Raw genomic sequence first — 14,478 nt, forward strand, 5'->3', positions numbered from 1 at the left:
TCAATATAAACCCCTTGACTAAAACTGGTCGACAACCAAACGTTACAGTGACTCGTGTGTTTCGTTATTATTATTTTTTTTTTCCGACACCCATCTAGGCTTTTTTTATTATTATTATTTCTGAAACGTTTTTTTTATTTCTGAAACTTTTTTTTTATTTCTGAAACGTTTTTTTTCTCTGTTTTTTAAACATAATGCGGAATTTATTGAAAATAAATAATTGTTGGCAACTGCAATAGGCAATTTTGGATAAAATAGTTGAAAAAAGCAACCTTTAATGAAAATAGCGTTTATTATACATCAGTTACTAAATGAATAAACTAAATGATCTTTCTTTAAATTAATAACTTCCAAAAAACGTTTAATATACAAAACTGTACAGTTATAAAGTTGGCAGAAATAGGCAGGTCCTCAGTGTCGAGTTTGTTTTGTTTTTTTGTTTTGTTTTTTTTCTTTTTTATTTTTTTTTCTTTTTTTTAGCGCTTACTGAAAAATACTTGAAAAATATAAATGTCGAAAGGAAAAAATCTGAACGCCGGGGAAGGAGAGGGGCTGTGCGGGGAGCCGCGGAGCTGGGTGCAGCCGCGGGGGGTGGGTGGGTGGGGGGGCTCTGGGTGCGGGGGTTGGGGGGGGGGGGTCCGGCCCGGCCCGGTCCTGCCCGGCGGCCCCGAGCCAGCCCGGCCGCAGGGAGGGTGCGGGAGCAGCGAGTGAACTCTTGGCCGTACACACACACACACACACACACACGCAGCAATTCCCCTTCGTGAGTGGGTGCGTGGGTGTTGCACACCCCCCCCCCTTGTGTACAACACAGCCACGGCCGGGCGGAGGAGGGGGGGGGTTACAGCTCAGCACTTCCCTGTGCCCAAAAAATGGTTATGGTTTTAGCATTTTAGTGACTTTTTCTTTGTTTTGTTTTTCTCCCTGTCCATTTTTTGTTGTTGTTTGGTTGTTTTTTTTGTTGGTGGTTTTTTGTTTGTTTTTTGTTTTTTTGTTTTTTTTTTTTTTTTTTTATAAAAGCTTTTCAACAAATCCAGCATCTCCCTGTGACGCGGAAATAAGCTCAGCGTGAACCAAATGCGGGCGTTTTCTGTATCCCTCCCCACCCCCCCGAAATTCATGAGACACCTCATTCCTCTTCACTATCGAAACAAAATACAGAGAAACTGATTTCCGAAGCCAAAGCGCAGAAGTATAAAGGTGTTTTACTACAGACCTCTCAGTCTGGCGCTGATAAAAAAGCCCAACTCATCTTCGGAAAGAAAAAAGACTGGCAAATGCCACGGTTTTGTTTGTGATGCTTAATTTCGGAGAAATCTCTGAGAAATAACTATTTTTAATTTTTTTTTTCCCCCCCTCTCCTTGGAAGCAGAGGGGGGAGGCGAGGATCGTAAGCCGACTGTTTTACGGTGTCGGGAAGTTCTTGAAAAGGAAGAGAAAAGCTGCAACAAATAAGCCCGTTCTTCAGAACCGTGCGGGTGGCGGGCGGGTGCGTGGGACTCCGCGGGCGCGGAGGGGAACCCCGTCTCCTGGGGGGGGGGGCTGGGGGGGGGGGGGAGAGAGGAAAGGCCACGGCCACCCTGCCCCGTCCCCGCTGGGTGACATTGCCGGTGCGTGGGGAAGGGAGAAACGTTTTGACTGCTCAATTCGATACAAATTAGGTCACAAATATTGTGTACAGTTTGTAGTAAAACACCTCAGACATTTAAAAACGCTATATAAGTCTTTAAAAATGCAAAACTAGTCTATTGTAAAACAGATTCACCTGAAATACAGCTGATATAACCAAGGCGCTGGAAGGTTATTCATAGGCACACATCTGTCTTTCCTTTTCTGTCGGGTTTTTCTTTTCTTTTTTTTTTTTTCTTTTTCCCGTGGGTTTTCTCTCTTTTTTCTTTTTTTTTTTTTTTTTTTTCCTTCGTCCTAGCGGAGCCCGAAACCAAACCTTGTCTGCGAGTAAACACCGTGTACTGATCAGCGGAAAGAAAGGTCGGAGAGGGGAGAGGAGAAAATATTGCCCAGGCGGCGAGCGGGGAGCCCCCGCTCCCCCGTCCTCCCGCCTCTCGGAAAAAAACCCCAAACCCATAAGTTAAAGCCCCCGGCGGCCAAAAACAACCCGAAGCGAATCCGCGCTGCCCGCAGTCCTGCTCTGCCCCGCCAACCCCCCCGGTCAGAGGTCGTGGCAGGCCGTGTCCGTTTTCACGCCGTGGGGGTAGACCTCGTGCTGCGGCTGCTCCCCCGGCGGGGTCATGCGCTTCTCCTTCTGCCGCCGGTTGCAGAACCAGACCCTCACCACCTCCTTCTCCAGCTGCAGGCTGTCTGCCAGCGAGGAGATCTCCTGGGCGGCCGGCTTGGGACACTTGAGAAAGTGCGTCTCCAGCACGCCCTTGACACTCACCTCGATGGAGGTGCGCTTCTTCCTCTTCCTCCCCTGCGCCGCGATCTTGTCGATGCTGGTGGGGCTGCCGGTGGAGGAGTCGGCCTCCTCCAGCCACTTGTTCAGCAGCGGCTTCAGCTTGCACATGTTCTTGAAGCTGAGCTGCAGGGCCTCGAAGCGGCAGATGGTGGTCTGCGAGAAGACGTTGCCGTAGAGGGTCCCCAGGGCCAAGCCCACGTCGGCCTGGGTGAAGCCCAGCTTGATCCGCCGCTGCTTGAACTGCTTGGCGAACTGCTCCAGCTCGTCCGAGGTCGGCGTCTCCTCGTCCGAGTGATCCTGGCAGTGGTGCCCCCCCAGCTCGCCGTGCTCCCCGCCGCCCTCGCCCCTCAACCCGGGGTGCAGCCCCTGCGCCGCGGCGGCGGCGGCGGCGGCGGCGGCGGCGGCGGCGGCGGCGGGCGGCGGGGTCAAGCCGCCGTGCTCCAGCATGCCGCCCACCGCGAAGCCCGCCTGCGAGTAGACGTTGAGGGGCTGCCCGGCGGCGGCGGCGGCGGCGGCGGCGGGCGGCGGGGGGGCCAGCGAGGCGCTGTGGGCCGGGCTGGCCCCCCAAGCGCTGGGGTGGTTGGCGTGGGGCGAGTGGTGGGAGACGTGGGGCGAGCGGTGGTGGATGATGGCGCCCAGCTGCAGGTCCTCCCGGCCCGGTTTGACGTCGGGCTGCTCCAGCGGGCCGCCGGTGAGCGCCGAGGGCCAGGGCCCGCCGTCGCTCAGGCTGGTGACCCAGTGGTGCCCCAGCGGGTGCCCATTGCCGGGGACGCCCTGCAGGTACTCGCTCTGCAGCAGCTTCTGCGGGTTGCGGAACGGGCTCCCCTGCTGCATGCCCGAGCCGTCCGCATGGGCGAGCGAACCGGAGCCGAGGAGGCTGTAGGGGTTGGAGGCGGCTGTGGCCATGGCCGCCGCGCAGCCCCCCACGAGTTATACTGTGGCGGCGCCGCCGCTTCAGCCTTTGACATCCACCGGCACGGCGGCCGCGGGGCAGCGGCCCGACCGCCGACTGGCGGCCGCGGCGCCCAATGGGGGCGCGCCGTCGCTGGGGCCGCGCTTCGCCGGCCAATGGCAGGGGCGAGGAGGCCGGCCGGCGGCGGAGGAGGAGGGAGGGGGGAGGAGGGCGGGGCCAGGAGGGGAGGGGCGGCGGGGAGGGGAGGGGAGGGGGGGGGGCGGCCGGGGCGCCGAGCGGCGGGACCGAGGCAGGAAGTGAATCACTCCGCCGGCACCGGGGGCCGGGCGTGAGGCGGCCGCCCGGCCGCTTAACTCCTTCCGCGCCGCGTTCTGCTCCGCTCTTCGCTGCGGGCGGGGAGGGAGGGAAGGAGGGAGGGAGGGAGGGAGGGAGGGACGGAGGGGAGGACGCGGGGCACGGCTTAAATGGGGAGCGATTAGCGCCGGGGGAGCGCGCCGCAGAGGTTAAACGGCGGCAGACCTGCGGGACCACCCCGGCGCAGCCTGGCCCGGCCTCCGATGTGACCCCCCCCCCACACACACACACACCCCGGTCCCGGCCTCACCGGGGCCCTGGCCGCCCCCCCCCCCCCACCCCGGGCCCCGCCGGTTCGACCGGGCTCCGCCGCTCCGCGCCGCCGTGCGCTCCCGCGGGGCGGGCTCAGGACCAAAAAACTTAAAAAAAAACCCAAAAAACCAACCCAAAACAAACCCACCCACCCCCAAATCAACAAAAAAACCCCACGCCAAATCATTAAAAAAGCCCCCAAAAGGCGCTTTCCCAATCCCGGTGGTGCCTCCCCGAAGTTTGCTGTACGAAATACGCGGGCGCGGTGCGCGCCTCCGCGGGGAAGAACACCCTCCCCCCCCCCCCAAAAAAAAAAAAAAAACCACGGGAGAAAAGGGAAAATAAAGGGGGAAAAAACACGTGCCGTCCCCAGGCCCCACCGGGGGGGGGCGAGATCTGTCCCCCCCCCCCACTTTCCCAGGGCTCGGTCGGCCCCGCCGCAGCTCCGCACCCGCGGAGCTCCGCACCCGCGGGGAGAGCCAAAGCCCCCCGGTACCTCGGAACCGCTCCCGAGTTTAAAAAAAATGACCTTTCCCTGCATAATTTTGGAGGTAACCTAGCTGCGTAATTATATTTGCACTTACAGAAGGCTGCATCAGAGTTCCCTTATTGGTTTGAAATTCCATTAAATATATTGCAAGAGCTCCTAGGTTAAGCTTGATTTAAATTTGCATACATTTTCATATATTTAGCAGAAATAAAAGAAGGCTTGCAGCTACCAGAAAGTCATTAAGGCATTAGTTTCTCTGAGAAGACAGATCTGAAGAAAATTCAAGAAAATGAGAAAATAGATATAAATAAGGTGAGCGCTCCTCTCATTCCTTTATAGCCGGGTCGCATCGCCTTTCCTCATTATAATAATAATCATCAGCACAATAATTTCTCGCCGGGGCTCGGCCAGGGCGCAGCGTGCGAAAGGGGGCAAAGGCTTAAGGAGCAGAGCGGGCTGCTTGGCTGGAGCCACATCGCGATATATCGCGACTCCCCCGGGCTCTTTCCCCCGGCGGGCGCCGGCTCCGCTGCGCACCCGCGCCCGTTCCGCGCCTGCTGCAGTTCAGCGGGGGGGGGGGGATGTGAGGGAGGGAAAGCAACTTGGAAAAGAAGGAAAAAAATCAAGTTTTCAGGTAGTGGGGGAGCGGGGGGGGTCAGCGGGGAGGTCAGGAGATGAAAAATGGCTCTGCGAGAGCTCCGGTCCTGCCGGCCCCGGTCCTCTGCCCGGCGGAGGCGCGGAGGAAGGCGGGGAGGGCAGGGAAAGAGTTATTTTAGCAGCCCGTTTGCTTTTTTTTTTTTTACCCTTTCTTTCCTTTTTTTTTTTCCCTCCCCCCCCCCCCCCCCCCACCTCTCTCCGCCTTCATAAGCTTCTGGAAATAAATATCAGCGGAGCCCGCGGAAGGAAAAAAAATAAAATAATTAAAAAAAAAAAAGCCACAGAAAAGCCGCACTGTATAAAAACGTAACTAAATTATTTAAAATTAATTTGCACTTTAACTTCCGAAACAATTTTTCAAATCCCATTGCCCGTGAAAATAGATGTTCAGATCCGCCGTTTAATTAAGGCAGAGTCTCTAGCAGGGAAATAAAGCCCCGAACGTCCCATTTTAATATTTGTTGCAAATGTATCTAAGGCAGAGCCCGGCTCCGCGGCACTCCGCTCCTGACGGAGGAGACTCTCATCTCGCCTGTAGGAGAGTATGGTGTATTTTAAAGTGTTTTTATCTGCATATAGTTAAATCTTCTTGCTGTTCTAACTAATCTGCTGGAGAGGGTTTCTTTAGCTCTTTCCTGTCAGTCTAACTTCCCAAGTGTAACAGATGCCGCTCTCAAGCGGTCCTTTCTGCTGCTTTGCTTTATTCAGCCTCGCATATTTCTCCCCATGATCTGGGTTTCCATAGAGAGAGGAATAAAAGGGGGACCATGGCCACAAATCCCCTGCCCCATGCAGAATAAAAGAGCCTTATTCAATAGACGACCCCGTCTGGACATGGGAGAAAAATAAGTACATGCAAAGCTACTGTTGCAAGAATTTGTAACTTATTTTTCATAGACTGAAACCCATTAAAGTTTTTAAAAAAAAAAAAAAAAGAAAAAAAAAGTTTCTGGGTTTGGACCGTGCGCTCCAGCCCTCTGGCTCTGGGTCTCCCTCCACGCTGGAGGGACCCGCGTTTCCCCAACAAATAACTCGCTTTAATATCTATTTTTTTTCCTCCCCCCCCCCCACCCCCCCCGCTAAATCTTTGGCATGAAAAAAGATCGCACAATAGCTGAAGGCAGCCTACCGTCTTGGGGCAGCTAGAAGTCGCTATAGAGAAAAACCCCCGCTTTGAAGTGAAGGAGCTGTGATTGTGGCGAGCCCCCCCCCCCCTCCTTCCCCGTGTCCGTCCCCCCCCCAGGCAGAGCCACAGGCGGGACCGAGAGTTTCTGGGGGTCACCCGGGGCTGCGTGGCTCAACCGTCCCATCCCCTCGGTGGGCAGCGGTCCCCACCGGCGGGGTCCCCCCCATCATCCACCCCCCCAGATTGCCCTTGAAGAGCTAGAACTAAGTGGTCGTGTTGCTAACCGGTTCTATAGGTGCCTTTCTATAGGTAGGGACCTGGGGGAGAGCGAGCCCAGAAGCGGGAGGAAAGGGTTTATTATGGTGGCAGAGCTGATTTGATTACTTTTTTTTAATTATTATTATTTTTTATTGTTCTATCTGCGGGAGGGGAGAAAAAGGAAAAAAAAAAAGGTCTAAAAGGGGTTCGTTTTGATTGTGTTTAATACAGCATGAAGCTCGGAGCGGTAAGCTGTGGCTGGGTGTCATGACCTCTATATTGAAAACTTCACCTTCACCACAAGTTCACTTTAGAGACAGGACGAGTTAGATTGCGCTTGGTGGGAACAAGTGCAAATTTAAAACCAGAGTCAATCATAACGGGGGGTGGGGGTTGGGAAAGGGCAATTGAACCGTTTCTGAAGCCAGGAGTTAAGGTTTTTATTGTGTACTGGTAGTACCATTGAAGCCCAGGCACCCATCAGCTCGGCGAGAAGCAGGGCTGAGAAACTGGCTCCTGGATCTCCGGAGATGCTTTGTGAAACCCTAACCTGCATGGGGGAAGGTTAGGAGGAAAAAGAGGAATTTACAGAGTATTAGCAGAAATTAGCCAATGCCGACACAAGCTCAATTAGTTCTTTTTTTTTTTTTTTTTTTTTTTTTTTTTTTGGTCTCTGTTGGCTGCTCTCGAACGTGAGTAAATGCCGTGCAGGGAGAGAGAGGAGGGAGAGCCACACTGCCATCACAGAACCGCAGCCAGGAGATGGACTGACAGATTGCAAATTAAAATAGTCCTAATGTAAGAATGAATGCAGCCCCCCCCCCTCCCCAAATCTCTCCGAGCACCAGCCCGTTAGTAATAAGCCCGGCACGGAGGGAGCGTTGTTGCGGCTGGGCTGGTCCTGCGCCCGGAGAAAGGAAAGGCTAGGGAGGGACAATAAAGGAGAAAATCACAAGGTAAATAGCATTTGTATTCTAACTGCTGCGGTTTCCAAAGCGTCTGGGGCGACTCTTCGCTCCTCTGCTCGAATCGCCTATTATTTTTATTATTATTATTAATAATGATTTTTTTTCCCACGTTGTTAATGTTTGAAAGATGTACTTGCTGGGGGAGAAAAAAAAAAATGTCGTTCATTTGTGGACTGCCACGTCATGTTCAGGTCACTGTTATTTTGTAGCTGGGTTGGTTTGTAGCAGGTATTGTCTGGAACATTTGGTTGATTTGCAATGGAGAGCAAAAAAAAAAAAAAAATATTCCGGCAAGTGTCTCCAAAGTGCACATTTTTACCGTGGGACCGCTCTTCTCGCCGGTTTCTTAACTCCACGTATTGAAAGGTGGGGGTTTGGTGGGCTTAATCGAGAAACAGGGCTGGAGAAAGGGAGCCGGGGAGAGAGGGGGGGGCTCCGGCCGAGGGTCCCGGCCGGCGGCCGGTCCCTTCCCCGGGCGGTCCCGGCACCGCACGGCGGCTTCGGAGCTCCCCGCAGGACTTCGGAGACCCGCACAACGATGCGGGTCCCTTCCCTTTTTTCCTCCCCGGGCCGTTCGAACAGGCGTGGTGGCAGGAATGAGCTCCTTTCGGGTTTTGGGTTTTTTTTTTGGGGGGGTGGGGAGGGTGTTCACCCACCGGCGCGGCCGCTCCAGGGATGCGGTTGGGGCTGGAGAGCCCCTGGGTGTGGGGGGCACGACGGGATCCGGCTCCTTTTCCAAACCAGGGGCCACCCGGGCTATATTTTAGAAATAATTCAAGTCCAATTCCTGAACGGACAGGTTTTTGCTCAGACGTATTACAAGGGAAGTGGCTTGGATTTGAGAACGCACCAAACGGCATGCTATTTAACCTCTGCGGACTAATGAGACATTGAAGACAAACAGCTCGATTCCTTGGATGACAAATACCTGCATTGTTGTTTGTTAGCTTACCGAACAATGTTTTTTTTTTTTTGGTTTTGTGTGTTTGGTTGTTTGGTGTGTTGTTTTTTTGTTTTTTTTTTTAAAAAACCCGAACTATACGTTTTTCCAGCTTTAGCTTGCAGCATCCAACGCATCCAGCGATGCTCCTGATCCTGCAGAGGGATCTAACCGCCTCCCGCACTTCGAAGCGCCTCGTCATTCCCAGATTTACATCCCCAAATACGTAGATGGTGCTGCTCCTTCGGAGCTTTCCCACAGACGAGATATTTACCGTTCGGTGCAAAGTTTATTCCCCGTTGCACTCAGGTCGCGCCAATCAAAGCGGGGACAAAATCCGAACTTTCAGGCCAGGCTGCGTTGCTAAAAAAAAAACCTCTTTCCTTCCTGAATCGCGCTTGGGCGATGCAAAAAAAAAAAGTGTGAAGGGACCACACTTGAGGTTTCTCTTACACGGGACCCTGCCTTTGGCAGGCGGTGGCTTTGCCGCAGCCCCCTTTACTCGCCACCGCGACTAGGCGCAACTTAAGCCTGGCTCCGCGCAGGGTGTCCCGGGGGGGGGGTCGCAGTAGACAAAGGTTTTACCCACGGTCATCCCCCCCCCTCGGGAAGGTCTTCCCCTGGCATCTCCTGGCACCTTTTCTTCCCCCCCCCCCCCCCGGGGCGGAGGAGCCGCGGGGAGTCCCGGGCACCGCGGAGAGCTTGGGGGGGGGGAGAAGTTCATGGGGAGGCGGGGGGGGGGTAATAAATCAGCTCGGTCCCCAGGACAAATGGAAGCGCAGACGGGAGAAGCGCCAGCAAAGGGGGAGAGGCAGCCCCTGGGCTGAGCCGCCTGCGAGAAATAAATAGGAATAAATCAAAGTCGGGGTGTTCGGGGGAGGGGGGGGGGGTAGGGGATGCCCGGTGCCGGCCCCGTTCCGCCGGGGAGAGCTGGAGCAAAGCCGGGGAAATGCACTTTGCAAACTTTCAATGAAATCACCGGCGGTATTGATTTGGGAGGGGGGGTGGGTATTGGGTTTTGGGGGGTTTTTTTTGTTTGTTTGTTTGTTTGTTTGGGGTTTTTTGACTCGCGCATCATTGGAAAGCCTTCCTCCCGGGAGTGGGGGAGGAGGGTAGAAGGGAGCCGTGCAACGAGAACTCTGTTGGGCGTGGAGTTATTTCGTCTTTTCGAAGATAAACGGCGGGCGTGAGGGTCCTCCGGAGAGCGGGGGGACTCCGGGAGGCTTGAGCCAAACCGGTAAAGGTGGGAGGTTTAGCGGTGCAGGAGTCGCAGGTACCGGCTTTTAGGCCCTTCGTGGACTTTTTGGGAAGGAACCCTCGCCGGGGAGGGGGGGCACCGGCCCCGGGCTGTTATTCCCGCGGTCGCTACCGAAAAACCCCCGGGAGAGCCCCGGCGAGGCAGCTCTCCCCCTCGGACAACCCGGGTTTGAAGTGCTACGGTCAAGTATTTCCTATTTGCTTCTTCTCCAAACTGTTTAGAAATTGCTAGTAGCGGATAAGTAAATTGCGAGTAAAGCCAGTGAATTAGGATGATTCTCTATCAGTTTAATTTATGTTTTATAGTTAGTTTAGCCTTCTGATTTGATTGCCTTAGTAATGTGAACTGCCTACAGCTGCTGATGATACAGCTTTAATTCTGTTTTAAAGGTCATGTAAACATGTGCCTGTAGCATAAGGAATGCAAATTCAATTCCCTTTTAATGCTTCCTCACATTCACTTCACAGCCTTCACCTCGAAAATTAGCAGGATTTAATAGAAAACTGTCGGAATGTTATGATTTCATTAAAAGCCCCTCTCCCTCCCAGGCGTGGTTCTCCCCGGGCCACCCCACGCCCGTGACGCCAACACCGCTGCGCTTCCCACGCCCGTTTTGGGGCAGATCCAGGCGGTTCCCCGCCCCGGGACGGAGTCATCCTCATCACCTCCAACCTTCGATTAGCCGTAGGTACACAACCCACCACGGGAGAATTAGCAATTCCCCCCCCGAAGGAGGGAGAACCTCATCCCGCAGGTGTATAGCTCTGCCTTCAGGCTGTCCCGCGGTTCCTTTGCATCGCGGGGAAAGAAGGGGCTCGGGAAGAGAAATTGGGGAAAAAATATCTGGTTTCGGATGGAGTGGGCTGCGGAGGTTCTCAGCGGCAGGAGGAGAAGCTGTGCAGAGATGCCAAGGTGATAGGCTTAGAGGCGAGACGCCTGCGCCTTGAAGACACGCATTTTCAAATTAATTTTTAAACACAGCCAGCCCTGAGTTCATGGGAGATTGCTTCACCCTACTGTACTCCAGGGAGGAGGGAGAAGAAAAAAAAAAAAAGAGGAAGGGCCAAAAAAAAAAAAAAAAAAAAGATATTTCCCCCTTCCCCATGTTTCAAAAGGTTTTAGTGAAGTTGCCGGGAAGTTTAGCCGGGGAAGCCTTTGAACGGACAGGCTCTAACGAGTGGGGAAGAGCGTCAAAAAAAAAAAAAAAAAAGAGATGCTTTGAAAAGGGAACGGTCTCTCCCTGGCAAGCGAAAAAGGGCGAGCGGGGCCGGCTGCCGCCCGGGCGTGGGGGGTGACCCCGGCCCGGCCGGCCCCGGGGACCCCTTTGGCTCCGAGACGGCTGTTGCAAGACGTACACCCCCTCCTGCCCCCCCGGTTTTGGTAATGGGGGTGTTTCTTGCGGTCCCCAAATTCCCCCCCCGCCCGCCGGTGGGGTGCGGGCAGCATCCCCCCTCCCCTGCCTTCATCCCCACCAGCCCTGCCTCCTCATCCCCGCCCGGAAAACGAGCGCTTTTCTGCAAAACCTTAATACTTGTAGTAACAGCTCATTGGTGATTCTGTTAATGTTGCACACCTCATTAAATAGCCCCAAACATAAGGAGGTTTAAATGACTTTATTGAATTAAAAATAGCATAGGAAATCACCTATGGTACTTTCATCAAATAATTAATGTAAGCTATATACATATAGTGAGAGATTCCTTTTAACAAATCTATTCATAAAACGCGCAGGGGTTTACTTAATGGCTGAAATAACTTGGAGCAGCACAACTCGCTCGCAACGTCGAGCCAGACTCGTGCGCTTCCTAATATGTTCCTGTATGTTTCCCTGAGTGTTTTTCTTCCTTATCTTTTTTTATATCTGAAGTTCTATTCCCCTCCTCTACTCCATGTATTTGATCATTTTTTCAAGTCCCTTGGCTGAACCAATCTCTTTTCATGCAGAGGATAAAAAGAGAAAAACTTCAAAGTAGGTTCAGGTAATTAACAGCTGAGGGGAATATAATCTAAACCATAGGCCCTGCTTTGCACCCAGGTCTGCTTTCAGAGCCAGCCGGCAAGGGAGTGCCTATTCCCTATAGCATCCAAATCTGCTTCCTCTGAACAGCTTTGCCAGGCCTCCAGTTATCACATCTGCATTTCAAACACCATGTCTCTGGCATTAATTATTAATTAGCCTACAGTCACCCCAGAGGATTTAAGTTCCAGCCTGCACATACTTATTCATTGACCTCTATCTTAGTTTTTGTTGGAAAAAACCCACTAGAATGCTTAATAATTTCCTTTCTCTCAGACCCTCTGTTCTGGTTTCATGGAGGAGAAACAGTATATTTTCAGAGATGGAAAATCACAGGGTTGTCTCGAAATTTGTTTAGAGCAAAACGCTATGTCAAGAGTTTGAACAAACCATTTCAAAAGATTTAGAAGGAATTTCGCGTAAGTATTTTTACCTTTGACAAATGAATTTATGGATTTCCCAGAACTGAGACATGGTGGATACAAATAGAACGCGGTTTGGCTCTGTGCGGAATATCGCTCAGTGTGCACTTTAAAAATACAAACTGGATTTAATTACCGGGCAGCGCATTTATATGATCAAACTAGTGCAAACGTTTATTTGAAAGCTCTGGGGTTACTCTGCTGTTGACACTAGTGAGAACGAAAAAAACGCTATTGCAAGGCACATTGGTACTTGGGCATTTGATATGCGCTCCGTCCTCAGGAATATGGAACTGAAGGAGTATATTTCCTAAGTGTGTTGCATCATTCCCAAGGTAGTTTGGAAGATGCTCTTTAGCCGTTAGCATAAGTACGTATCTTACTACCGCTTTCTTGGCCGTCGCCTATCTCGATGTTAAGGTTCCAGAGGTTAAAAAATCGGAGTACTCGGGTAGGAGCTAGGTTATACGGTTCTCTTTTTCGCAATGCCACGTGAAATTCAAACTGATTGTTAACAGTTTGGATGAGTTGTATACTGGATACTGCCTTTTGTTAATGTATTTCAATACCACAATGCCCCAACCCCCTCAATGAGTCCTGTTTTAATGCCTCAGGCAATTATCTGTAGATAAACTTCCTTAAATATTGCCATGGTTTCTCATTTTTATATGTGGTGGTACTATCTCAAAGAATCATTGAAACATAAAATATTCCTCCACTTTGTTTTCTAAGGAAGTGTTTAGTCTGTAATCACGAGGTCAGCCTGGTTAACTTCTATGCCAGCCTAGAATTGATTTTTGAAAGCATTTAATCTACGCCTAAGACTCTTTTGAATTTCTGTTTAGTGAAGAATACAGAAGAGAGGTCTGACGCACAAACGTACGCAGTCACACTGCCGGGCCACCTCAGTAAACAAAAATGGATTTTTCCAAAATTGCAGCTAAACCAGCCCTTTCTGTAAAATCGTAAGCCTCATGTGCCTGCGCTTCAGCAGACGATCACCTGAAAACAGACGTAGGGACTAATGCTGGTGACTTCCAGGAGGCATCTCTCTCCTTGACTTCCCAGAGAATTTTGAAGATTTGGCTTGTTACTGCTCTTTTATTATTTCCACATTTCATGAGCAGATCTGGGGAGCGTTCAGCATTAAACAGTAAATATTTTTGCCTCTGCCGCAAATATTCAGAATAATTCTTACATACGTTTTTAACAGCAAAAGTACCTCTGTTTCAGAAGGAAGAGAGGAATAGGCGGTACTTCAAATTTCATTTCCAGAAAGCTTATTCCTGTTTATAAAATAACAGAATGTATCTCGATGCTGAAGAGGCGAGTAGATCTAGATTATTTTAATAAGATGTCCAGGACCTTTTAATCACTTCTGCAGTGATACTAATACCAGTAATAACAGTGATAATGGAAAAAAAACCTAGTGTGAAACCAGGGCTGGAATCTGTTCTTTGTAAATGTCAGAACGTTTCTGAAATTAAAACTTAGCTGTTAATGTAGCTCCGTACCTTATGAATATTAAAAAGGAATAAGGACTAAATTTCTTCCACAGCAGAGTAGAGTGAGATGTTGTTTTAGAAAACAAATCACATGGCAGCTTGATTTGCAGTGATGTATCTGGTGTGTTTTTAAAGGATGGCGAAGACTCAGGGCTGCTGGGTTGGGATCTTGCTGGTTTGAGCCCTCTGACGCCGTCTCCTCAGTTTCCCTGTTGTTTTCGTTTATTGACTGGGATTGCAGGTTGAACCAGCTTCTTGAGATATAGGTTCCATACCCCAGGACTGGAAAACTCCCGTTACCGGCGCCGTTAAGTTACCTTTTTTTCATTTTTTGCGGTTATAGTGCCAGGAGTGAGGAAAGCATGAATGTGCATATACAGTGGGTTTGACATGTTATGAAATATTTGTACCGTTCTTGTTATGAGACATGAATTTCCATAAGAAACCTATTTTATGGTTCATTTCATATATATTTGCATTTATAGTTTTCCCTTAAAGCTTAAATGTTTTACTCCATTGGTAAGACCTAACCCTTGGCAAGCCTGGAAAGGCTTTGACCCCCGTTCTTATTATACCCTTCACTTTTTTCTTTTAAAATAATGCATGCGATAGTTTTACAGTAGTGACTAGCGTCCACCAAGGACTGAGCTGTAACTGTATTCTGTAGTTTGAATGTTTCATGTGAACGTGTTTTGAATTCAGATTTGTAGGCTGCAGATCACTTTTTATTTAGCGAAGCCACGTGGGTAACTCTGATTTTAAATTACTCAAAGAGTGATTATAGTAAAAGGCTGTTGATTTCTTGTGTGTTTAAAGTCCACGGACATCTCTTGGCAAAGCCCTGGTTGCTGCGTTGAAGGAGTCGTACCCGCCTGTGCACCTGTAGATGGAAAAAACTCTTA

The 14,478-nt window shown here is 51.0% G+C and overlaps 1 protein-coding gene and 1 long non-coding RNA gene across 7 annotated transcripts in view; one reads left to right on the plus strand and one right to left on the minus strand.

The window, feature by feature from the left end:
- Window positions 1-1,353: 1,353 nt before the first annotated feature.
- On the minus strand, window positions 1,354-3,408 carry POU3F4 (POU class 3 homeobox 4). Its single transcript, XM_069811562.1, has one exon. The coding sequence runs from the start codon at window positions 3,320-3,322 to the stop codon at window positions 2,171-2,173; it is 1,152 nt and encodes a 383-aa protein (XP_069667663.1). The 5' UTR covers window positions 3,323-3,408; the 3' UTR covers window positions 1,354-2,170.
- A 1,013-nt stretch (window positions 3,409-4,421) lies between these two features.
- Window positions 4,422-14,478, plus strand: part of LOC138690756 (uncharacterized) — an 87,019-nt gene continuing 76,962 nt past the window's right edge. For 4 of the 6 annotated variants that reach the window (XR_011329536.1, XR_011329534.1, XR_011329541.1 and 1 more), the window contains exon 1: window positions 4,422-4,737. This is a non-coding gene — a long non-coding RNA (uncharacterized lncRNA). Of the gene's footprint in view, window positions 4,738-11,383; window positions 12,069-14,478 lie in introns of those variants that run through there. The other 2 variants (XR_011329537.1, XR_011329535.1) reach the window with 2 other exon arrangements.

Source organism: Haliaeetus albicilla, chromosome 23 (assembly GCF_947461875.1).
Source record: "Haliaeetus albicilla chromosome 23, bHalAlb1.1, whole genome shotgun sequence".
Classification (NCBI taxonomy): Eukaryota; Metazoa; Chordata; class Aves; order Accipitriformes; family Accipitridae; genus Haliaeetus; species Haliaeetus albicilla.